Here is a 24759-nt window from a genome sequence, read left to right as displayed (position 1 = left end):
CATCTTGATACCCACAAGGCCCAACTTTCAGCAATAGCAGAACAGGTGTTTTGCTTTTTTTGCTTCATTGGAAGCAAAACTATCTTCATCCTTGATTTCCTACTGTTTCCTTCCTGTGGGGAAGCCGGACTGTGGTGCCTTGATATTGGAGGGTGGTCTATCCACTTCCCCTCATGCACTGTTACACATTTCCGCGTGTTTTGTTGGAACACAGAACCACAAATGCCATGAAGCGTCTTCCCCATTACATCCCAGAGACACCGGGCCGGCCCGGCCCCATGTCCCGCCCGTCACAGGACAAACCCTCGCATCACTCATGCGAGAAGGGGCGAACACCGACAACCACCGACCCCAAAACCTCCTGGCCGCAGTTCGGGATGGGGCTCCTCCAGGCGGGGGTGCCGGTTCACCCCGCGCTTCCCCTGGGCTCGGTGCCGCTCTGGGCCGCGGGGAGGGCGCGGGGGCGGGTGCGGCGCTCCCCGCTCCCGCAGCTCCCCGACCCGCCCGGGGCCGCCCGCCGGGGCTCAGCGGAGGGCAGCTGCCGCCGGGAGCAGCCCGGGCTGGGAGGGAGAGACGAGGGGAGCCGTGCGCTGAAGAGACTGCCTCGATGGGCTTGAAAAATCACTGCAGCAGCGGCGGCGGGCTGGTGGGAGATGCAATGCCCGGGCTGCGCGGCCGCGCCGCTCTCCCCGCCTCTCCCCTCCGGCTCCGGCCCTGGCCCCGGCCCCGGCCCTGGCCCTGCCTCTTTTTTTCCGCGCCTGGCTCCAAACTTTTCCCGCTCCCCTCCCGTGTGTGCGGGAGCCCCGAGCTCAGCGGTGAGCGGCGGCCGGGAAGCCCCCGGCACGGAGAGGCTGCCGGCGGCGTCAGCCGGAGCATCCCAGGGAGGGGAAGCCGGCGGGGCGGGCGGGGAGGGAGGCGGGCAGGGCGGGGGTGGAGGCGCGTCTCCCTGCTGAGGGAGCCGGGACTTGCAGGGTTCTGGGTTTTCCCGACCACTCTTTCCCCTCCCCACCCGCCCATCTCCCTGCCTCCCTCCCCCCCTCCTTCCCTCCCGCCTTCCCTCCCTCCCCTCCAGAATTAAAGTTGGGACAGTCGCGCTCCGGGGATGGGTGCGAGCCAACGCCTCTGCTGCCGGCTCGCTCTGCTCCCTCCCCAGGTCGCCCGAAACCCGCGCCCCCGCCCGCCCGCCCAGGAGGGATGCTGCTCCGGCAGCTGCTGGGGCTGCTCCGCTACTGCTGGCCCTCCCTGCTGCTGCACTGTGCCCTCCACCCGCTCTGGGGGTCCCTCCAGGTAGGGCCGCCCGAGCCCGCTCGCAGCTGCGGGGCGCGGGGGGCGGCGGGGCCGGGGCGGGGGAAAGCGGGGCCGCGGGCAGAGCCCCTCCGGCACCCCCGGCACTGCGGGAGGAGGCCGTGGCGGGGCGGTGGTCGCGCAGGCGGCCCCAAAGCCGGGAGAGCTGTTGCTGTCCCCGGCGAGGGCCCCCCTTGCTGGGTGCTGCGGGACGGCGGGTGTGCGGGACGGGCGGCCGTGCCAGCCTCGGAGCGCTGAACTCGGTCCGGGAGTGTGCGGTCCCGGCAGGATGGAGTTGACTTTCTTCGGCGCGCCGGCGGTCAGAGGGCTGCGGAGCGCGTTTTGCTGTAGGTGGCAAGATGCACGGAGAGAGGCAGCGGAGCCCCGGCGGTCGTGCCTCGCCGTGGGTTTTCGGTATTGATTGCGAATTGAATGGAGGGTTTTCTGGGCAAAGGGCTGAATCAGCTTTTGCCAACTCCGATGCCGTGGTGTTGTGTGACCTTGATTGTGATGTGGGTGGCCAGGAAGAGAGACTGGGAGAAATTGGTACACAGTGAGGGAGAGCACCCATCCAGTTTGGAGAATCAGAACAGCAGAAAAGCTCATCTCAAATGCGTCACTTCGATATTTTAAAGTTTATTTATAATACAAATCTTCGGAGAAGTGATTGATGAGCCAGCCAAGTGCCGTTCAAGAACAGACCAATTACAGTTTCTTTCTTGGAAAAACAAAGTGGAGACTCCACATCTTTTACTCCCTGATCTAAACTTAGCGACTCCCAAGAGATTAGAGAGATGTTGTTTGTTTTAGCATCTTGTCTCCTGCCATGAATGACAAAGAGGATTTGTGCTCCTTATGGATTAAAATGAACAGAAATACAACAAAAACAACCTTTAAACCAATGTTCTGTCATAAAAATTTCTGCCAGCACTACCTTCCTGCTGTCCTCCTCAAGTATTTAGGTAGCTAATCTAAAGTTAAACTGTAACTGAATTTCTCAGGGAAGCACAGTTGAGTGAAAAGAGATGCCTCCTGCAACCTCTCCCCTATCAGTCAATTGAGCAGAGAAAAAAAACCTCGGATAAACGTCTTTCTGGCAAACTACTCACATGATCTAAAATAATTTTTCTAAAACAATTACATTTATAAAAATTGAATCAGGCTCTGAGAAATACAAAAGCCAAGGAGCTCACCAGCCTTTCTTTGCAATAATTTGGAATTTGGTTGAATGACCCATTCATCAACTATACTTGTGCTATTACTTGCTGTTCTGTGGAAGAACAAACAATAAGCCTGCTTTTTTCCAGTTTTCCCAAAACTAGGCTCCCATCAGCAGATTCTAATGGGAACGGCAGGTGTGGAATGCTCACTGGCATGCCAGCCTTCCATCCTTCCTGTGACTGAAATTCCTTCATGGTTGAACCCCTCCCATGATTCCCTTCCCCATGTTGAGTCATAATCCTTGCTCTTATCTTCAGTCTCACAAGCCATTCTCTCCTTGACTAATTCTGTACTGTTGCATCGCTGCCCTGCCCCTGCTCCTTCTATAGCAGCAGGCATGTTTTCTCACATCCCCCAGCCCCTCTTCACGCATTTGTCCCCACAATGACACAGTGTGGCATAGCCTTCCCTCCCACCTCGGCTTTTCCTCCTTAGGCCCTGCCTTGAGACACTTAAAAGAATCAGTCAGATGCTAATCAAAGGAGAAACATTTATCTTCCTAAAAACAAAGGCAAACCAAAACCCACCATCTTTTCTTATTAGCATGGTAGCCAGTTCTGTGACGAGAGGGAAGGGGTGATTCTGTCAGAGGCTTTTGACATAATTTAAAAAAGAGCAGAAAGAGTCATGATAAATAGCAGGGACACATTTTTTCTGGTTTTGTAAACATGGATCTGGATTAACTAATGTGAATTGCACAGAGCTGTCCTGGGATTTGGGCAGCAGTGTTGAGATCTCATCTCTGTAGACTGCTACCAAGAGACAAAGCTCTTGCTACATCAGCAGGCTTTTAGAGGTCTCTATGCCTTCAGTCAACTGCACTTTTCTATTAAAGCTTTCCTCCTTTTACCTGATTAAAAAAAGTCACAAGAAGGGCACCCTCCAGGGACTGTATTAATCCTCTTTTCCCATCCTACTCTGTAGAACGTGCTTGTGGACTGCTGCAACCCCATGGGACTCTACTGAAATACTAAACAGTTCTGACCACATGCAGATTTATTCTTCCATGGTATGCAAAACAGGACTAGGATCACTTTTTCTAAAAGAAATCTTGGATTAAAGAGAAATATTCCACAGGCACAAACTTCAGAGACAGAGACTGCAAAAGGAAACCACCAGTTACCACTTTCTGTTTGTTCTTCCCTGGACATTTGTGGATCAGATTTTCATTTGCATAAGTATTTTAAAACATTTGTCCCTTTTGCAAAATACGTTCACATCAAATGCACAGATGCATGAAGTCAACTGTACGTATTTTCAGAGCAGGAAAAAAATGCATCAGCTTGAAGTCCAGGCAGCATATGTCTAGACTGGCCAACTGCTCAGTGTGTTAAGAAAACCCCATGCCAAACAAGCAACCAAATTTCAGATAGGCCAAGAAAACGTGTTCGTGGCACCTGCAGCCCCCGGAGGAACAGCAGGAAGAGCTAGGGAGCAAGCCCTGTGGATCCATCTCCAAAGGTGATCCCCTGCCAAGGCAACCTCAGTGCCACAGTTACACCTTACCTGCAAAGGTTTTCCAAAGCCATTCTGGGGCCATGGAAGAGTCTGCCAGAGCAAATAAGCAGTAAGGTTTGAGGCCAGATTCATTTAGGAGACCTGGCCATGGAAAGGTGTGGCTTTTTCAAAACACTTTTCTTTTCCTGCCACATGCTATAAAGGCAACTTACCTTGAATTGTAGGCAGTAAGAAAGAAACAATGGAGTATTATTTCATCATCTCCTGCCAGAGCAAGATTGTCCCCTAAAGCATATTTTCTAGTGATTTTTTTCTGCTTACCTTTAGAAGACACAAGTAATGGCCTTCATTTCTTTCATAAGAAGACTAATAAACATCAACAGGGGGATTTTTTTCCCCTGAAAAGGAGCCAAATGCCTTCCTTTTTTTCCTGATTCTATCTTGCTACTGTTATCTGCTGCTTTATATTACTGTTACTATTCTGTCCTCTTGCTGCAGTCCTTGACTATTTCTCTCCTCCCTGAGGCCCTCAACCTCGATTTGGGTCTTTCTTTTTCTTGGCAGATTTCAACCAACTTAAAATATCTTTGTTTTTAGAACAAAGCCTTTAAAACAAACCTGTCAAAGTAATATTTATGTTCCTACTTCTATCTTCTAACAACCACACATTTCACCCAGTGGCAGGCGAAGAGAAACAAAAAGGTGATAAAGCCCATGCTTTTAAATGTCAGTTCTTTCCCAACTATTTAAAAATGATCATGGGATATTGTTATAGAGGTTCAGGCTAAAGTATTGAGAAATAAAGCAACTTTTTCTTTTTTTTTTCTTTGCTTTTTTTTTTTTTCCCTAAAATAATATTTTTAAACTAGACAGGACCAGGAGCAGCAAGTGACCGGCCATGATAGTGTTAATCGTGTCTGCAAAGTAATTGAGAAAATTATCCACTATTTTCTGAGGACACTCTATTACCAGCCTAAGGGAGGAGAGCCTCCAGGGATTTAAAAGTAGTCAATAGCTCTAAAAAAAGACAGAGCAAGCCTTTGGTTCTGGTTGAAATTAAGTTAGAGCAATAAGTCAATGTAGCTTTGCCACTGTCTTCAAACTTACATATGCAAAGCTGCTTCTGATCTGCAAAGGAAGCTGGCTCCAAGTCTGCTCAATGTTATTCTTCCCTGTGTCCATCTTCTCCCATCACACTGTCCCCTGCAAGACTGTACTGAGCTCTCAGCATTCAATAACCAAGGGCCCAGGCTGTAGCTAGGAGTTAATAGCTGCTTCCTAATCAGCTGCCCACACCACTGGAGAGGTGCTGCCCCACCTCCTTCTGTCAGCATGATAAATCTTGTCACACCTGCTGAACAAGGAGGTACCCCAGGTACGCCCCTGACACTGCACAGGAAGGACACTTCTGTCACAGGGCTCCTCTTGGGAGCATGCCTGGAACCCCAACCCCTCATGTGAGCAGTGTTGGAAGAGCTGAAGCAGCATGGAGGATATTCTGCTGCCTGGGATCACTTGCTTTAAAAACAAATAAACCTTCTTAGCTGACAGATTTATTGCTAGCCATGAGGGATTACACAGCCAAGTCGCTTTGATTCATTAGGGTGTTCAGGGAGTTTGTGTAAGTTCCTGGAAGCTGTCTGGGATGATCTTTAACCATCCTCTTACTGTTACCTGATGGTGAAGGGGAAAGTTGGAAAGCACTTGTACTGAATTTGTTTTTCCCTATGTTTGGTAATAGATTTTGACAAGCTGTTTAAAGAACTGAGCCTTCTGCCTTATGCTGTGCCGAGCTGTCCTTCCAACTTAGCTACACGTAGCCTTTTCTATTCTTACCTCCCTCCCTATAATATTTAATCAACAAAGCCCTACCTCCATTTCCCTGAGGCCAGAGTAATGCGTCTTTCTGCATTTAGAAACCTCCTACGCATGTGAACACGTCCTTTGTGCAGTGATGTTGTTTTAATTAGCCACGTCTCTCTTTTTGGCCAGAAATGTATGAAACGAGTGTGTACAGCTTTCCTGCAGGGCAGAGCAGCCCTCTTGGTGCTCAGCTGCGGGTAGTGGAAGAGGCACACTAGCCGTGCTGGGGGCCAGGGTTGAAAGGGGAGAGGAGACAGACTGTGTGCCCAGAGCTGGCAGGGGAAGGGAAGCAAAACTTGGGCAGGAGAGAGAAGTGGGCAGAAGGCAACCCTGGGTGACCCTGCCAGGGAGGCAGAAGAAGCCTGCCTAAAACGGATCAGAAAGCATGGCATGAGACATCCTCTTTGTAAGGACCAATGTGTTGTGGAAAAAAGCTAATTAAAGAAGGTGATGTTAGGCCAAAACCATTAGGACAATAACCCGCCTGAGACCAAACTTGACAAGAAAATATGCTAGCATAACTGTCCTTAGCTTCAGCAGGACACCAGTCTGTCCCAGGCGGTCTCCTAATACTTACATTCAAAGTGCTTGTTAGATAACATGCTTATTAATCTTTTAGGCTTTGCATTGTCTCTTCGAAATTGTATCCTGTATAAGTCATTCAAAAAGAGCTGGCTTAAAGACCTCTGAAGTTAACACCTCTCAGAAGCTTCTGTGATGCTCAGCACATTTCCTTTTCATTGGGGACTGACTCCATTTTGTAGCCTTATATTTTACCAAATTTTGCTCAATGTTCCTTGAATCCCTGGTTATGTAAATACTTCTATGATAAGAAAAATATGCTGTTAAGAAATAGTCCTTGTCGTGACTAGATCAAGCTACTGAATATATCGTTAACCAGTACTGGCGAAATCATTGCTCATGGCCAAGTGATGCTTATGCTTGGGTTCTGCAATGCCTCATCTTCACTTTTATTATTAGCCAACACTGCATCTCACAGGAGGCTACAATGTGGCATTTCCATTTAAACCATGTTATTGCTATGGTCCACAGATGATTAAGATTCGAGTAGCCTCCCCTTTTGGCAGGAAGTTAAACACCCTGTGAAATGCTCTCTGAACTTCCAAGTGAGGCTGGCAAAGCAGAGGAGGGATGTCCTCTGGCTCTAAGTTCTGCCTTAAGGAAAATGAACATAATCCTGACCCTAACTGTCTTGTAATTTTTATTAGCTCTCTTTGGCTTGCAGCAATGACCCTGTGAATAATGCATGCTGCTAGATGGCTTTCCTAAGGAAAGAAGGCTTATGCAATCGTATTGTCTGCCACTGCCTGCCTTCTCCTTACCCCATAATAACTCAGAGACCAGCCAGCCAATCTCAACCAAATTTGACAGAGGGAAGGAGTTCTTGAATATATTGTGTTAAATAAAAGAAATATTAAAAATGGGGACCATGTAGGGAAGGGATATCTTAGGAACTTTAGCTCAGTTCTCGCTACAGGTCTGAGGTGCCACTCAGGTACTCAAGTCTAAAAAACACATTCATCAATTTTCACTGTTCTGCTGCTCATGCAATGACTTGTTTCTTCACAGATCACTCAGGGTGAGCCCCAGAAGTCATGCTCCAAGCCTGTAGCAGAGAAATTTACAGAGAGCTGCCAGGAAATTTGCCAGTGCAGGCCACCTCCACTGTTACCACCGCCTCCTCCACCTCCGCCGCCCCCGAGGTTGCTAGCGGTGCCAAGTAAGTAGCTGCTGGTACTGTTGTGGTGTGCTGAAGGAGGGCAAAGCAATGGGGACACCTGGACAGACAGCAGAAAGGATGTGGGAAAGGGCACAGCTAGCTCATTTGTCATTTTCCACTTAGCAAATGGAAGAAGAAATGTTCTCAGTAGAGATGGAGATCTGTTTTCTGATCAATGAATAATGCTTGGCTTTTGGAGGAAAGCCAGAGAAATTCCCTCCTTTCGTTGTGTTAGATATGATTCCCTGGTTTTAAAAGGTTCCCTAATCCCCTAGCCCTGGGGAATGCTTTCCTACAGACACACAGTGCTGTGTTGCCCCTTGAGTGTCATGATCCCCTTTTTTGCCAGGTGTGCAGCTTGAAGGTCTGGGTGCTCCAAGGCAAATTAATTTATAAGCAGACTAAAATCCAAACACTCTGTCTAGACCATTGAGTACGTTTGACTGTTGTCAAGACACTGGAGTATAGTTTACCATAGCAGTGACTCAGGCTCACTGGTTTTAAATTGCTTACAACTGTTACAAAAATAGGAGGCATGTCAGGAGTCAATGGCAAGTGAGCAGTTTTCCCACTAATGCACATGCAGGCTAAGACTCATCTCTTTCTCTTCATATAAATCAGTGCTCCCAAGCCTTACATAGTGCATCCAAGCTCCTCCTTATTTTCAGCCTTACATCCCCATGCCCAGCACACCTGGTGCCTTCAGTTCCTGCTGGCTAGCTCTGCAGCTGCTTTCCACATCAGTATTCCTGTGATCCCTCATATACAGATAATTTCTGGAGAGTGCTATCTGTCCCCATGGGCCCTGCACTGTGGGAGAGACCTTCCTGGTTCTATTGCACCCACTGGGTTCAGGGACACAGACTGGGTCCCAGGAGTTTGGTATTCCAGTAAATCTCCTTAATGCTTATGCATTTTCAAAAATTCGTCTCTCCCTATAAGGCTGCCTATTAATTCTTCTCCCTGCTTATATAAAGTCTCCTGGGAGCAGTGTTGCAAAGTGTATCCAGTATCCTCAGCACTTCCCCAAGGAAAAATAAATCATTAGGTATCATCATCTGGCTGTTTGTCTTTAACAGTGGCATCTCCAGATGTGCAGAAGACGTGAAGAAGGCTTCTGCACAGCTTGTAGTCAGGCAGAGGACAGGCAGAATTTTTCAGTGTCTTTTCAGCCAGGAGCATGCTTTGTACTTGTGCTACACTGCAGAAAATTAAGGCAAAGGCAGAGAAAAACCATCAGTGAAACACTTGGGAAAGGAAGTACAAAGACAGCTGGGAAAGCAGAGAGGGATAGTTTTTATAGCAGGAAAAATCTCTTTCAATGTTCAGGAAAATGTCATGGGCAGTAATATGGAAAATTACCTTCATCTTTGCATCACAGACAGAAAATAAAGTACTTTGTCACTCTCTTTTCTTATGCCTGGGGTACCCTGTTTCCCTGAGGGGGGTGAGATGTGGCAGTGTTGGCACAGGGACCAGCCCTGCTGACCAGCTGTACTGGGAAGGGAGCACCACTGCCAGGCTGCTTCCCCTCCATCAGGCAGCTGCTCTGAGTGCATGGATTTGTCCCCTGTCAAGTGGGAAGTAAATCACGTCAGAAAAAAAGGAGTCTGTCACACATTGCAGAAAGAAGAAAAAGAAATATAAAGGGCCTGTGACTGGGATAGCCTGATGCTTTCTCAGGCTGGATTGCCAGGTGCTAACACAGTTCTAAAAATGAGCTATATAAATCCAGATGACTAATACTTAAGCAAGTGGCTTCATTTCAAATACAATGAAAAAAAAGAGATTACACATTTCTTTCACGGGTAAGCCTTAGAGTAGCAATCAAGTGTCTCATCTTGAATGATGCTTTCATTATCATCAGCTGTCTAGGCACTGTGACTTAGTCCATGTGTACAGCAATCCACTTCCTTGGGAGAAACAACAAGCCTTGTGGTTAAATATTGATGTTATAGACACTGCTTTTAAATGGTATTCAGAGGAGAGGAAAGTAAAGAGCCAAAAGCTATCGTGAAGTGGTTGATGCTAGATTTGCACTTTGAACTTGCTAAGTGAATAAAGTTTAGTACTGGAAAGACATCTGAATAAAAACATCAGTCCAGGAGCTGCAAGATTTTTACCTTTACAAGGTACAGTGGCTGTGTCATGAGGTACTACATAAAGATGCTGGAATTGCTTTCACGGCTTTGTGAGCCCCAAAAGGCTGCAGTCTGCTAGGTACTGTCCTTAAAAGCTCTCTCTACAATCAAACTGAATATTGCTGGAGATTTAGATCAACTCTAAAGCAGTTGATCTAAAGCTCATGGTTTGGGCTGGGTGGTTAAAGCCAATAGATGCGAAAATCCTGTCTCTCCAGTCACTACAGACACTGACAGTTCAGTTGTCTGCTATATGAAGCATCTAGTGCTCATTGACATGGCCTCAAGCTGCTGTTGTGGAAAATCAGAGAACCTTCTGATGTGTCCTCTCTATTAGTCCCACCTGATCGTTTTACAAACCCTACTTGCTTGTATGGGATGGCACTGCATAACTGTTTGTGAGCAGCTGAATCACTCCCTGAAAGGCTTTTATTGTGCTTTGAGGACTTTTAGGAACAATTATAGTACATTTAACGTCTCTTTAGACACTTCAGTATTGACAGGTTGATCCAGCAACAAATCTTTAGCTCTGCTTTCTGCAGATAGATTTATACAAAATCTATTAAATGCAGAGAATCCTAGAATTCACATATAATAGCTGGAAAATGCTGTGTTTACTCTGAGGGGAAATAACCTAATTCCTTCTGGAGAAAATGAGTAGAATCACACAGCTTAGCAAGCAGTCTAAAACCACAGGCAGTGTTAGGAGAACCAGCTTTCCCTGGTTTAGGAGACACCTCCCTGTTAGAGTTGGGTATTTACATTAAGAATGTGTGGTGAGTGTTTTGGCACATCCTGAGGAGGCACTGAATAAATGAATGAAACTATATGAATATAGGAAATTAAATAGAATGCTTTTGTCCTCCTTCAGGGATGACCCTAGGTCTCCTTTCTCCACACTTCTATCTCCTTCACATGGATTACTTGCGTTTATGGTGCCCCATCCAAGCCCTGGTCTCGCCTTCACTGCCCCTGCCCTGCAGCCAATTCCATCATGGCAACGTAACCCTGTGCCTCCTCCTGGGAATCTATCTGCCTTACAGCATCTAAATGAAAGCTGCCATCAGCCGTGCTGCTCCCTGTGTATGCTGGGTCTCTCAGTATTGCTGGCACACCTGTACCTTTTTCTGAAAAGTGGGACACATGGGCTTTTTTGAGCTTTGCCTTTCCTGAGCTTCATTTCAGATGCAGTTGTTTGTCATCCCATTGAGATGCTGCTGTCTGATTTGATACAGATGTGTACCTTACCAAGGGGCTGAGGAGAGGCACTCCAGCCCATGTTAGAAGTAACTGGGATGGTGGGGAGTGTGTGATGGTGAGGACTGTCAGGAGACATGGTCCCTGAGCCCGTGGCAGCTCCTCCAGACGGTTTGGCACACCGATGTTTCCGGAGTAGCTCCCCTTATGCAAGCAGCAGCCTGCTCTTTAACCCATGCCTAGAAAACTGCTCCTTGATGAAGTGAAGGGAAAGCTCATGAGGCTCTAAGGGCCTAAGGCCAACTAAACTTAGATGCTGACAGCAAAGGAAGAAGGAACTTGCAATGAAATTGAGTGCGTTCCCTAGATATGTCTGTAATGACCTGAAGGCAATAGAGATGCTCAGAACCTGGCCTTTAATTAACTGTGTCTTTTTCTCTCCATCTGCTTTTCTCCTTGTCTCTGGATTTCAGCCAAGACTAAGACAAGGTGGATGGAATACTTGTTTAGGCAGCATTTCTAACCCGGCTTCACGGGCCCATGAGATTAAGCTAGTTCAAATGATGTTGACCCTTGAAAATCTGAAAAACTGCTGTTGTCAACCCCTAAATACTCTGTGAGCATGCAGGTTTCTCCGGGGCATTGCAAAGAAGAAAGGACTTTGTCTGGAAGTAAAAGCCAGGCTTTCAAAACAGGAAAGGGGGAAGGAGTTAGAGCTAGATATACACAGTAGTCAGTATCAGTTTTAACCTGTGTAAGGTCTTATGAAAAAAAATATCAGAAGTGACTTCTTTAAAATAGTACAAGGAAGAGGAAGGATGTTCTTGCCTGTACTCCTCACTTGTTGGTGAGCAACATTTGCTGTCTGCTTTACCTTTCTCCCATATTGGATGAGGAGTCCATGGTATTGCCATCTGCTCTCTGGACGAAGGAAGTGTTCAATCAAACATTGCTTCAGTCAAAATTTAGAGGAGGAAACTTAAGCTGAGTCTGGATACATGAACCAGTCTCTGGCTGTTGGATGCTGGCACACAGGTACACAGTGAAGTCTTTACAGCTCCTGACCTTAGTGGAAATTTGCCCTGAGCTGTCAGCTAAGATCAAGCACAATCATGTCAGTGCAAAGCCAAAGTGAATGACATCACTGCAGAGGACTCTAATCTCCATGCAGTAATTGTATCATTTTGTTTTCCAGAGGGAAATCTTTATCTCTGGAGACAGAGCATCTAATTAACTAATTATTTGGACTGGTGAAAATGCCAAAATAAAAATGACCAACTACAAGAAGGGTGAAACCTTTTGACAGCTGTATAAGCTCAGATGTACAGCTTAATTTCAGAAAGCATGTAGGGTCCCTTTAGTGCAAGTAGGAAAGCTAAGGGCATTCAGATCTTTTGGGACAGATCATAGATTCATGAAATGGTTCAGGTTAAAAGGGACTGTAAAGATCATCTAGTTTCACCCCCCTGCCATGGGCAGTGATACCTTCCCCTAGACCAGGTTCCTCAAAGCCCCATCCAAACAGGCCTTGAACGCTTCCAGGGATGGGGAAGTGTTCCTTGAACACTTCTGGACAACCTCTTCCAGTACCTCACCACCCATACAGTAAAGAATTTCTTCCTGACATCTACTCTAAATTTATGATCTTCCAGTTTAAATCCATTACCCCTTGTCCTTAGCCATACATGCCCTTGTAAAATGTCCCTCTCCAGCTTTTTTGCAGGCTCTCTTCAGGTACTGAATGCTGCTATAAGGTCTCCCTGGAGTTTTCTCCAGCTCGCTCAGCCTCACAGAAGCACCTCTAAGGTCTCATAGAAAAGGTGCTCCAGCCCTCCAGTCATCTTCATGCCCCTCTCTTGGAGTGAGTCCACATCCTCCTTATACTGGGCCCAGAGCTGATCATGGTACAGCAGATGGGGTCTCATGAGAGTGGAGTAGAGGGGACAGTCCCCTCCTTTGACCTGATGGTCACGCTTGTGTTGGTTCACCCAGGACACACTTGGCTTTCTGGGCTGTGAGCACACATTGCCAGGTTGTGTCAAACATCTTGTCCACCAGCACCCCTAAGTCTTTCACCTCAGGGCTGCTCTTAATCTATTCTCTTCACAGATTTTGTTTGTACTCAGGATGGCCCCAACATGGGTGCAGGACCTTGTTGAACTTCACAAGGTTTGCACAGGCCCACTGCTCAAGCCTGTCAAGGTCCCTCTGGATGGCATCTCTTCCCTCTGGATGGCATCTGCTCCCTCTGTGTGGCATCCATTCCCTCTAGCGTGTTGAGTGAAAGACACATCTTGGTGTTGTCAGCAAACTTGCTGAGGATATGCTCAGTCCCACTGTCTGTGTTGCTGACACAGATGTTAAACAGCACCAGTCCTAATGCCATCCCCTGAGAAATGCCACTCATCTCTGGACTGTCACAGTGTGTGTATATTAGGCATGAATCTGAAGAACAGGAATAGTCTGTACTTCTTAAAATTTGTGTAGGTTTTCAAGTAACCAAAGTTTTCAGATGTCTTGCTAATTGTTAAAATAGCATTTCAGAGCAAGGACTTGCTATAGAAATAAATATTGTATGGCTCTAGGACATAAAATAAGAAATGGTTTTTCCTTGGGATTTTCTTGGTCCTAAATCCTGGTGGTAGAATGCACAGGTGATCCAGTGTGGATTCAAAGAATGAGTTTGAACCTTACGCTGAATACTGTCTCCACATCACTATTCCAGCAGAAAACTGCACAGGGTCCTGATGCTCACCACTACATTTCTTGTACTTGGATGCTGATGTGTTTGCCTACTCAATGCCCAAAGAACTTTTGTCTTTGGCAGAGGTCTGATTATCCCCCAGGAGTGGAGGGGAAGCTGTGATTGCCAAATGAATTAAAGCCTTCCTGGAGGCCATGATGTGTCTTCAAATATGAGATGCCCAATAGTCAGCTCAGTTCAGTCTGATGTAGGCTGCTGCAACAGGAGTTAAGCACCTCAGAGAGCTCTGAGTTTAAGTTTCCCTTTGGTTAAGCATTTCATCTTGTGAGGGCTCTCTATCTTTACAAGCACCCACCGCAAAGCTGCTGTCCCTAAGTGCTCAGCTGGCAGGACTACCCTTCACCTACTGCCCTTCTGCCTGAAAGACTTGTTCAGAGCAGCTTTGAGATATCTGGGCATATTAGAGGAATCTTGGGTGGATTTCTCCCAAGTGATGCCCAAAAGAATTGTTAGCAAACAGGCAGAGCCGGGTTTGTTTTATAATATGGGGAAGACATTTCCCTCCATCCTGCATACAACAGTGACTACCAAAACTGAGCAGCAGAGAACTACAGTAACCCCAAAATGGCAGGGGACACATTGTCTCCTGCATGAAGACATTTACAGTAGTGACTGCTACTGTGAGAGCAAGTCTGGTCTAGACAGTGACTTTTTTTAAATGCAGACAGAATGCTGAAACAGGGAAGCCCTTCCAGTTTTGGTAACACAGCTGTCATACTGTGAATTGCAATCTTGTGTGAGAGCATTGTTCATAATTTACAAAGCAAAACCAAAATTCAGTTCTTGTCATCTCCCACATACACTTTTGTGTTACTGGAGAAATGTGACTCTCAGAATTGGCTGTAGGATTTGGAGACTTTCAAATCTAAATTGAACTCCAACCCCACAGCCTGAAGCCATGGGGGATGGCAGAAGTGGAGTCTAGTCCAGGTCCCCATCACGGTGTTTTCACATCACAGACACTACCTTCACTCTTAGCACTGTGAACCAAATCATTAAGCATCCAAGACTGGATTAAGCAGAATTCACCCATCTAAATCAAAAATGCAGTGGTTGGATTTTCTGCCTCAAATTGCAGGCACTTGATTTTGTCACCAAAAACATACAGAATTCAAAATCCTGCCATTTTTTTTCCATTAAGCACAGTTATATCTGGTGTAGGAATAAAAGTTACAAGTCCTCACCTCTCAGTCAAAATGAGAAAATTATTTATGGCGAGGAGATTTCTTAAGCAGCAGTCAAATACAAAATTTGAAATAGTTTGAGCATCTAAGATGTTATATTAAATCTGAAGAGCAGGATAAGTGATTAGAAAGCAGGTAAGACTGGAAAGGTTCATACTAATACTTTCATTATAGGATTCTGCTGTCACCCTTTCACCTAACATCTCCTCATATTAAGTTGTAAAATCTCTTTCTGTTTGAGACACTGGTAAGACCAGATGGTCAGTCACAGCTTTCAGTGCTTTCCCATTTCAGAATTTTTCATCACAATAAATTCTGAAATGTTTTGCCAAGTCTAATTGTTATTTAGGCAAGTGATGAATATCTCTCCTGCTCTGGGACCTGGCATATTGGGTTTGAATTTTTCATACAATAATAAATTGATATAATGGAAAAATCCTCTCTCTTGAAAATGCATTTTGAAGTGTTTAAAAGTAAGAGCCTCAGGCCAGATTTTGCAGTGCACGAATCAGTGGGAGCTCTGTTGTCTATAGATTAAAAGCATTGTCTAACTTTTAAAAAGAACTATCACATATTAAACTGGTCCTGCAGTAGAACAGTCCTTTCTACTCTAAGATGCATACTCCAACATCTTGGTTTTTTTTTTAAGCAGAAGGTGTTGGCTAAGCTGAAGACATTTATTTCTTCTGTGGATGGCAGTCCATTTGTACATGCCTACCATTTCACTGATTAAGAAGATAACAAATCTTCAGTGAAGTTACTGATGAGTCAGAGGCTGCTGATTTACAAGTAATTGTAGGTTCACCTGCTCCTGGCAGAAGGAGTTGTGCCTCATCTTGACAAGTCAGAAGTAAATGCTTAATTGGCACAAGCTGTTCCAGCAGGAAGGGCTAAGCAGCTGACCTCGGTAAAGCAGACCTACAGAAATATGTTCTTGTAAGGGTTTTGTGCATTGTATTGTTATGAACAGGATATAAAGGTGTTGCCCTGCTTGTGTAATTGCAACTTAAGGGTAATATTTAAATCAGTGTAGCAGGTCAAGGAAACAGTAGTCTGGAAATTCAGGACGTTATCCCAAAGTGAGGACACAGTGTCCATTAATATAGTATGAATATCAGCTAATAACTGATGCTGCTGCCAAAATCTGTTATTAATAATTATGCAAGTTAATTTAACCCTTCCACTAGTGAATCATATTGCTTCATAACTACATAAATATAGCAGCAAATTGTGCATCCCTAATGGCTGTTTAAATGAATTATTTTATTATTTTGAAGTGTCTTTTAAATGGAGCTGGTATTTAATCAGTTCATTGGTTAGAAATCATTTTAGACAACGATCTGTTCCTTGACAAATGCTGCTATTAAACTGGACTTTTACCAATGGAGCAGATTCTTTTGAATCATCCCTGGACATTTTCCTTTCCGTGTTAAAGTGATGCATATTTTCATTTCATAGCCATTATCAAAGGAAATGACTATCAGTGGAGCAGAGGGAGGGTTTGGTTGAACTCTTGTTTCAGTTTGGCAAGGTGCAGGTGCTCTGCCTCAGCTTTTCAGGGCATCACTGTACGTAGGGACTGCCCACTGCAGTGAGTTCAGTAGAGAGTCATGGTCTGTGTAAAGCCTGGGGGCAGTGCAGTAGCAACCTGTTGCCAATTTGCTTGCATCTGTGGCTGTAAAGAAACCTGTGCCTTGTCTTTGAGCTTTTCAGGAGTTCCAAATACACTGAGTGGTAACTGAGGACTTCATATGAGGGCATTTGGCACAGTGAAATGCCTTGATCTGTTAATGTGATGTAATTGCCCTTTTAAGTGTTCTGTATTTTATGGAAACTGTATGAAAAATTATTAGTTGATAAATGTAATTTTACTTATATTAGAATTAAATTTACACCTGGTTTGGAAGGCCTTTCACATTTCAGTTTCATTTTATTCTGGGTGGGTCATCAATTTAATTTCCCTGAAGTTGAATCTGAATACAATTTGGAAAAGGAACTTAAGAGCAGTAGGTAGGGAATTATTCATTGATTGCTTAAGGGACATTTTTAAGTGATCACTGTAGCCCTTAATTCCAGCAATAACTGAGTTGTTGAAGTGATACAAGGAATAAACCACATAATATCAAATAGGAGGGTTATGTTTATACAGATGCCATACATCAACAGAAGTATCAGCTACACAGTCAGCTGGCTGTTCCCTAAACTTACACATATGAATTACAAAATGGCTTTCTTTGTAAAGTGAACTCTTTAGAGCCATCTGCACTTACCAATCTAAAGTAAATATCTTTTATAGTCACTCTCTTCATATAGTGGGGTGCCCAACAGGCAAACCATTTATTTTTCAGAGATGGACATAAACCAGTACCTTAGAAACTGTCCTATTAACACATAAGGAAAATATGCAGAGTATTTCCAAGTCTTCCACAATCTGCTTTAGGAAATTCGGTCTGCAGTTGGTTTTGTCTCAGACTTCCCTGAAGGTGCTAATTTTGAGAAAGTGTCAGCACTAAGACGTGAGGTTTGTCTAATCTTTGCTATTACCTAGAGGTCCTCAAGCTCTTAAAAGATCTGTTAAGGATCTACAAGATAATGACTTAATACCAGTAGCACTGAATTTTATTCACTTTGCATAGCCTGTGACTGATAGCACCACTCATGGGAATACTGTTGAACTCTAAGAAGTTGTGCAAATCTGGACTTTAATTCAATCTGTATATAAAACATTATACCAAGAAAATCTGTCATCTCTCTGTGAGATTGAATCTGCCAGCCCGGAGGTATCTCATTAATCATTTGCTGGTGAAAGATTGGTCATCACTGTAAGAGTGTAGACTCCTGAAATCACATCTCAGCTGTTTGAATTTCAGCCTCTATCATCCCTCCTTGGAAAGTCTGTTCAGCGTAAGAGCTGAAAGACTGGTAAGCTCTCTGAAGGCCTGAGGATACCATATTGGGACTCCCACAACGGAGACATCTTGCCCACCCTCCAGGGAATGGTGGAAAGAGCATCCAGGCACTGCTTCTCCTTCTGCCACCAACCTGCTGGGAGATCTCAACAAAGTCAACTACAATATCAGACACCCAGAGTTACCATATCTGAAACAGAGATATGTTTTCATCCTTGTAAACTTGTATTTGAGACTAGTGGGTGTCAAGCACTGAAGATTATTATTATTATTATTATTATTATTATTATTATTATTATTATTATTATTATCAAAAGTAATGGTAACTGTTATAGAATTGATCAGCTGTGTCCTGTCCCAAGGAATAGGAGACTGCACCATCACACAGTGAGGACTGTGCCGGGGCTGAGATGCAGCACCTGCAGCCACACCATCCCCATGCAGTAATGAATGCAAGGAGGCAGCCTGAGGGGCTGGACATGTACCCACACTAAAAACCAGCACTATGGCTTGTCTTATTACTCCTCTGCCAATGATGATACAGCTTCAGCAAAACCCTGAAAAGGAGAGTGTATAATCAGATAAGGGCATTAACAACCTGGGAAGGCTCAGTGTATGAGCTCACAGTGTCCATACAACTGCCACTACCACAGAACCTTAACAGGCTCACCAGAAGCTGCCTTCATGGCACCTTTTGGGGCATGGATTTCTATCATCCAAGAGTACCTGAGGCGCAGTGGAAGCAAGGGCTAGTTTTTAAGGGCTTTTATCACCTAAAAATGCAGATGGATGCTGAAGAATCTCTCCAAGCCACTTAGCTCTCAGCAAGTGTCCCAAGCCACGGTCCAGTCCGCCTTATTTTGGACTGGACAGCTCTTTACTTATGTATACTATTTACTAAGCTGCTTACTGTTTACTAATCACTTCCTCACCGTTGATCTGAGGTGAGTGGTGGCGATCAGGTCACAAGGGAGGATGAGGCAAGTTTTCTACTTAGTGTCTTTGCTCTTCAGCAGTTGCTTCCCCATGAGCTGCCCTCTGCAGTTGCACTGCACCACAAAGGAGCCTATTTCTCCCAGAAATTTCTGGTACTGATGATGAGCCCATCTTCTGCCCTCAAACAGCCTCTGAAACAGCCTGAAAGCAAGACAGGTTGATTGGGGGAGAAACTGTCTAGAAGACTTATTTCTTTTTATTTTACTGCAGTGGACCTGGGAGGTGGTATTGGCTATGGGATTGAGGTGGGAAAATGCATGTCCTGTACCTAATGAGTTCCAGTTTGGAAGCAACCCTTTATTTCTTTCACTGGTTCCTACTTTTATTTGATGTTAAATGGCTCAGGGCACAGTGCCATAAGCCTGCAAGCAAAGATAGTCCTTTTCCCTGGCAGCTTGAAGAAGTCTTCACATATCTGATTCCCAGAAGCAAACTTCTTCCTGCCCATGTTGAAGTTATTCACAGAGTCACAGAATAATTTAGATTGGAAAAGACCTCTGAGATCATCAAGTCCAACCTATGACCAAATACCACGTTGTCAACCAGACCATGGCACGAAGAGCCACATCCAGTCTTTCCTTAAGCACCTCCAGGGATGGTGACTCCACCACCTTCCTGGGCAGGCCATTCTGATGCCCAATCACACTTTTTTTATAGAACTTCTTCCTAATATGCAACCTAAACCTCCCCTTGTTCAGCTTAAGACTGTCCTCTTGTCCTATGGCTGGTTGCCTGAAAGAAGAGACTGACCCTCAGCTGGCTACAACTCCTCTCAGGCAGCTGTAGAGAGTAGTGAGGTCTCCCCAGAGCCTCCTTTTCTCCGGGCTAAACAACCCCAGATATCTGTGTGCATGTCTGTGTGCATGTGTGCATGTGTGCTTGTTAATGGAAATAAGCCCAAGTGTGCTGAAATGGCAGATTTAGCATGAAGGTCCAGTGTTTTCAGGCCTCTTTTCTTCTGGATGCTTTTTCACTTTCACCACTGTAACATGATGAGGTCACACACTTTGGCAGGACAAGCAGATTGTGTTCAGCACTGATCTTTCCTCACTGAAGATTTGCAAGCGCTCATAAAATGCCTTTGCACATCAGTTGCCACTGAAGAGTTGGACTGTGTGTTTGTGCAATGAAGTGGATGGTACTGGCACATCTCTGTGTCTCTCAGTGGTGCCTCTGTTCAAAAGAACTGAGAATTACTGTCTCCAGGTCAGCGTTGTGCTCTGCTGTTCTGTCACAGACTGTGGCCTTGCTGCTGTGTTTCCTTGAATTGGTGGTTGACAGGAAGGTCAGGTAATTACAGCTGGTTCTTGTAGAAATATAGATGAAGTACTTATAAATGGGTACTTATAAGTCAGTTCTATTCAAGAATTGGGAAGGAAATAGCAACAGTGCTGACATGCAGCCTTCTGTTGCACATTTCATCCCTACACCTTGCAACTGTTTAGAAAGCTGGAGCTACTGTTCCCATCCTGGAGAAGGAAAAACAGGGAGTGGAAATTGTCCCAAAATCACCCAGTGAGCAAGAAGGAGAACTGAGCCTGGAACCCACCTCCTGAGGGGAATTTCTGTCTTCTGCAGTGACATGCTGCCTAAGTACAGAGAAGTTAAAGCCTGTGTCATGAAGTGCAGAAGATTGAACTTAAGGTCGTATATCTTCATAGCCAATATAAGGCATCCTGGTTCTCAGAGTGCTGAGAACTTCTGGAAACCACGTTACCTTCTAAAACAAATGCCAGGACACTTATTTAACACCAAATGCTTTGGCACTTGTGACCCGTTTCTTAGAGGCACCAGATACCACTAATCTGATTGACATCTCCTCCATTTCAGAAAACAGGCCACCAAGTCTGGCAGGGCTCGCCTCAGCGATGGGTCCCCATGGAGAGGCAGCACTTAGGATACCTGGGGCTGTCATGAGGACTTTCTCAGTGCTGCCCAGCCTGGCAGTGACCCAGGCTGTGGAGAGCAGACGATGTGACCATGCCCATGAGGCTCTCCCAAATGCTTGTGTTGCTGCAAGGAGGAGGTCGCCTTGCAAGGCACAGGCTTCAGTTCTCATTGGCTCGGGACAGAGAGAGACAGGGTGTGATTCAATCGGGGTAGGAACAATTCACTCCTTTATGTTGAGAGAGAATCAGATGGGGAGTGAAAAGCAGCGTCTCATGGGGAGACTGCTGGTTAGAAAAACACGGGACAAAGTCAGATCAGAGGGCACTGGCTGATGTGAGCATGCATTGTAAAGATAAGTGCCAGAGCTGAGTATTAACACAGAAGCTAGCTATGATGTAATCGCCTTAAAAGCCTTTTTACCACAAGGTCTATAAATGCTACTGCTTCTCCAGATCATGCTTTAGAGAACAGATTCTCCCTCTGTGCTCCCTTACTCTGCTCTCCTCCAAAAGGCCTCAGCAGCTGAAGGCATGTTTTGCCGCTATTTGAGGGGTGCCTCAGTTCTGGTGGGTCCCATCAGCTTCACCAACAACCAAACAGGATTAAGGTAGGCAAGTCTGGCCCTCAGCCTGTTAATCATTTGGAGCACAGACTTTCCCTTCCTACTTTGTTTGACACTCTCTTGACTGCTCTATGCATTGCCATATTTCCATATGTATGGAACTCTGAACTTTTCTCTAGTTTCCCTCTGCAATTTTACAAAACCAAGACAGGTTATCCCACAAGCTTAGTGTCAGCCATTCCAGGTATCCTGTGGGATCCTGCCTTGTTTCTGACCGCAGGGCTTGGTTGCACTGAGCTGCTGGGCATGGGGTCCCTGTGCTGGCTTGGGGCAGAGATCTGGCTCCTGTCTGGGAAGTCAGAAAGGGAGTTTGCTGTTTCCACCCCCATAATGCAGTTTTAGCCAAATTAGTTGTTTGTGTTTACTCCCAAAAAAGAGGAAATACAATCCAGAAGGGAGGACAGCCCAGGAGTCAAAAGACATTTTGTTTTTCTGGCGTTCTTACTGAGGTACAGTGAGTTTGCACAAGCCACTTTCCCATAATGTGCTTTACTTATGTCTGGCCAACCAATATTTTTACCTATTATTGTTTTATTTTGGTCCTAACAATATATTCATTTTCTATAAGAATCCCAAATCTGCCAAGGAAAAGCAGCTGCATGACACCTACCAAGAAAGCACAGTAACATGGAGCTTTAGTGAAATCTGTTGCCAAACCTAAATGTGTGCAGGTTCAATAACTCCTAAAGCTTAGATCTTGAGCATCACACTTAACCTCCCCCACCCAGCTGCTCTCTTCCTTGCTGACTATCCATGCTCAGGTTTTTTCACCTGCAGTTCCAGTTCTGTTTCTTGCAATAAGCCATGCACTCCTCTTGCGCCTGTGACCTTCAGACAATTCCTGCAGAACTACCCCTTTCCTTCACCTCCCGAACGCTCCCGTCTCCAAAACTAAGCACAAAACTGGGTGTGTTTCTTGTTTCAAAAGAGAAGTGTTTTTAGAAAGGAGGAGAAAACGAAGAAGATGAGGCAACTGGGAGTGTAGAATAACAGTATCTACAGTGTAAGAGCTGCGGGGGAGGGAATTTCTCCGGCATCATTCCCACACATGTTTTTATTATAGCAGAAGTTCCCGCTGCGTAGCGATTGCAGTATCCCCCTTAGAAGTGTAGTAGGAACATATGCACGGAGCAGCTGCATGATATAAACTTGTCTGCAACAAAGTGTGATAAACAGAAGTATCATCTGCTACAGGAATAGCTGATTCTACCAGGGTTATTTAACCTAGCTACTCCAGGGAGGCCATCAATCAGGACGGGCTTTCTGCCGAGCACGCTGCTCTTGCCTGGTTGTTTACCCAGCTGGCTCATGGCACTCTGGAAATGGCCCTGAGCCCACAGGCAACAGGAAGGGCAGAAATCTGTAAGGGAGTAAAAAAAATCAAACACAGCACGAGGAAACCTGACAGGGCTAGACAAGCCACTTCTCCATCAATGTGGAAAATGCCAGTCCTTCCTTTGGCAAGCCTGTCTGTCCCTGATCACCAGCCCGAGGGCTGCCTCCTGCAGGCAGCTGTGGCTGCCCCGTGAAGGCGAGCTCAGGGTTCCCTCTGGCCAAGCACAGCCTCAGGGCCTGTGCATTGGGGTGCCCTGAGGATACAGGTCATGTCTGCAGTCATGGCTTTCTGCCCCAGGAACAGACACCAAGGTCACCCATTTCTTGGTCAGCCTCCTCTCCCCCATCCTCCCAGGAAATTTTCCACTTAAATCCAAGAATGTGGAAGGGAAAATACATTGCCTGTTCTCACAACGTATTTTAAAATAACAGCTGAAGATCTATATTTGTATCAAGTCTAGCAGCACCACAAACTCCACTAGCAGGCTCTTTTAAAGGATTTGTTTTTCCCTTGCTGGCTGCCTCTGACTGTGAGCAGCCCTGGGTACACGCAGCACGTTCCTACTGCATGCATTATCCAAACACATCTGTAGCAGTCCCTACGTGATGAGCTACAGCAAACAGAGGGGATGCTTCAGCTGACACTGACTCACAGATCTCTCCCCAAGGCCCTGGGTTAGGTAACCAATCTTGTTCCCAGAGAGCCCTCAGCCTCCAGGGCTCTGGAGACACTGATCCTGACCTTCAGCTACATTTCTCTTCTGAGCATCATCATGCAGATGCTGGGACAAGGTCCTCAGCTGGCACCAGTCTCACAGCTGGGTGGACTTCTGCTAGTTTACATCACTTGAGCCCCTGGACCTTTTTTATTAGCTGCCTAAGGCTTCATCCTATCCTACAATGAAATTAATCAGCATTAAATTAATCAGCGCTCACTTTAGGGTGAATCTACACTGCTGGGGGGAGTGAAGGGCCTTATACAAAAGTAGACAAGAGGCCTCAGGCTCAGGACTGAAATCAGCTTTCTCAAAAAAGATATGAGCATGTGATGGAGGATCTCCTTGTTTCTTGTGCATTGCACAGTGCAATGCCTAGAGTAAAATATCTGAGCCTTGGTGTTTGTGTAACTTCCTCGGCAGGGTTTTTCCTCACAAAACTCAAACTATTTCACAATAATCAGGGGATTAGTTGAACACCTCTATTCCACAGGAGCTTGGATGCGATACCTTGATGGGAAGAGACCCCCAAACTGTAATACATTCAAAATCCTTCTCCATATTTAACTGGGAGTTTAGATTGGACACTGGAGTGTCCTGGGAGTTTTTTCATACACCTTGACATTTGAAATCACATTTAAACTTCTCCATGTTTTCTGGGCTGGTCCCTGCATCCCAGTGTGATAATGGCTGCAGGAGCTAGTGTCTTCTCTGTCTTGCAAATGGGACATCAACATACAATTTACGTGAATATCAAAATAATAAATAAGAATGAAGGTGAGACTAGGACCCAAACCCTGTTTTAGCCAGAAGATAGACAGGTCTCTAGAATATGTGACATACATAGAGATTGCTGAAAACACACTGCCTGCATCTTCCTTTTAATTTCCAACCAAGACTGATAAAACACTTGAGGCCCTTGGAATATGAGCCTGCCTTCAAAATAAAATCCTATCCTGCTTCCTAGCATGCTAATTAAAAGTGCATGGCTGATTCAGGCAGCCTTACAATAGCAAGAGAAATGCTTCAGGCATAGAGATGGCAGGGTTTAGCCTGTTGTGAGTGTACAATATTAAAAACAGGCAGATGTCTCATAAGGATGATTATGACAGCACTCTTGACCTTTCTGCAAGAATAGGAATAACAGCAAAAAAACCCCGGTGATCAGTTTTGATTTGTCTTGAAAGTGCTCTTCCTTTATTTAGGCATGAAGTTGCTGTTGTAGAGAGGTGATGGGGGTCTCTGTCACCCTTCCCCATCACATCAGTGGACATTCACCAGCTGCTTAAGTCGCAGTCTGTGAGCAAATTGACAGACTCCACTGGAGACGCCTCCCCAGGAGGACATGTGGGAGCATGGGTCACTGCCTCCCTTAGCTATTTTCCGGCTCAGCCCTGTGTTTGGTTTTGTTTTGGGGTTTTTTGCTTTGTTTTGCTTT

The 24759-nt window shown here is 45.5% G+C and overlaps 1 protein-coding gene across 2 annotated transcripts in view; it reads left to right on the top strand.

Moving 5' to 3' along the window:
* The first annotated feature begins 521 nt into the window (after window positions 1-521).
* PRIMA1 (proline rich membrane anchor 1) overlaps window positions 522-24759 on the top strand; it is a 50144-nt gene continuing 25906 nt past the window's right edge. The window contains exons 1-3 of one of the 2 annotated variants that reach the window (XM_038138818.1): window positions 522-815; window positions 1154-1287; window positions 7417-7567. In XM_038138818.1, the coding sequence (XP_037994746.1) occupies window positions 608-815; window positions 1154-1287; window positions 7417-7567 (493 nt within the window). In that variant the 5' untranslated portion in view covers window positions 522-607. The remainder of the gene's footprint in view (window positions 816-1153; window positions 1288-7416; window positions 7568-24759) is intronic. The other variant, XM_038138817.1, reaches the window with a different exon arrangement.

This window comes from Motacilla alba, chromosome 5, assembly GCF_015832195.1.
Source record: "Motacilla alba alba isolate MOTALB_02 chromosome 5, Motacilla_alba_V1.0_pri, whole genome shotgun sequence".
NCBI lineage: Eukaryota > Metazoa > Chordata > Aves > Passeriformes > Motacillidae > Motacilla > Motacilla alba.
This window is presented reverse-complemented; position numbering and strand designations above follow the sequence as displayed.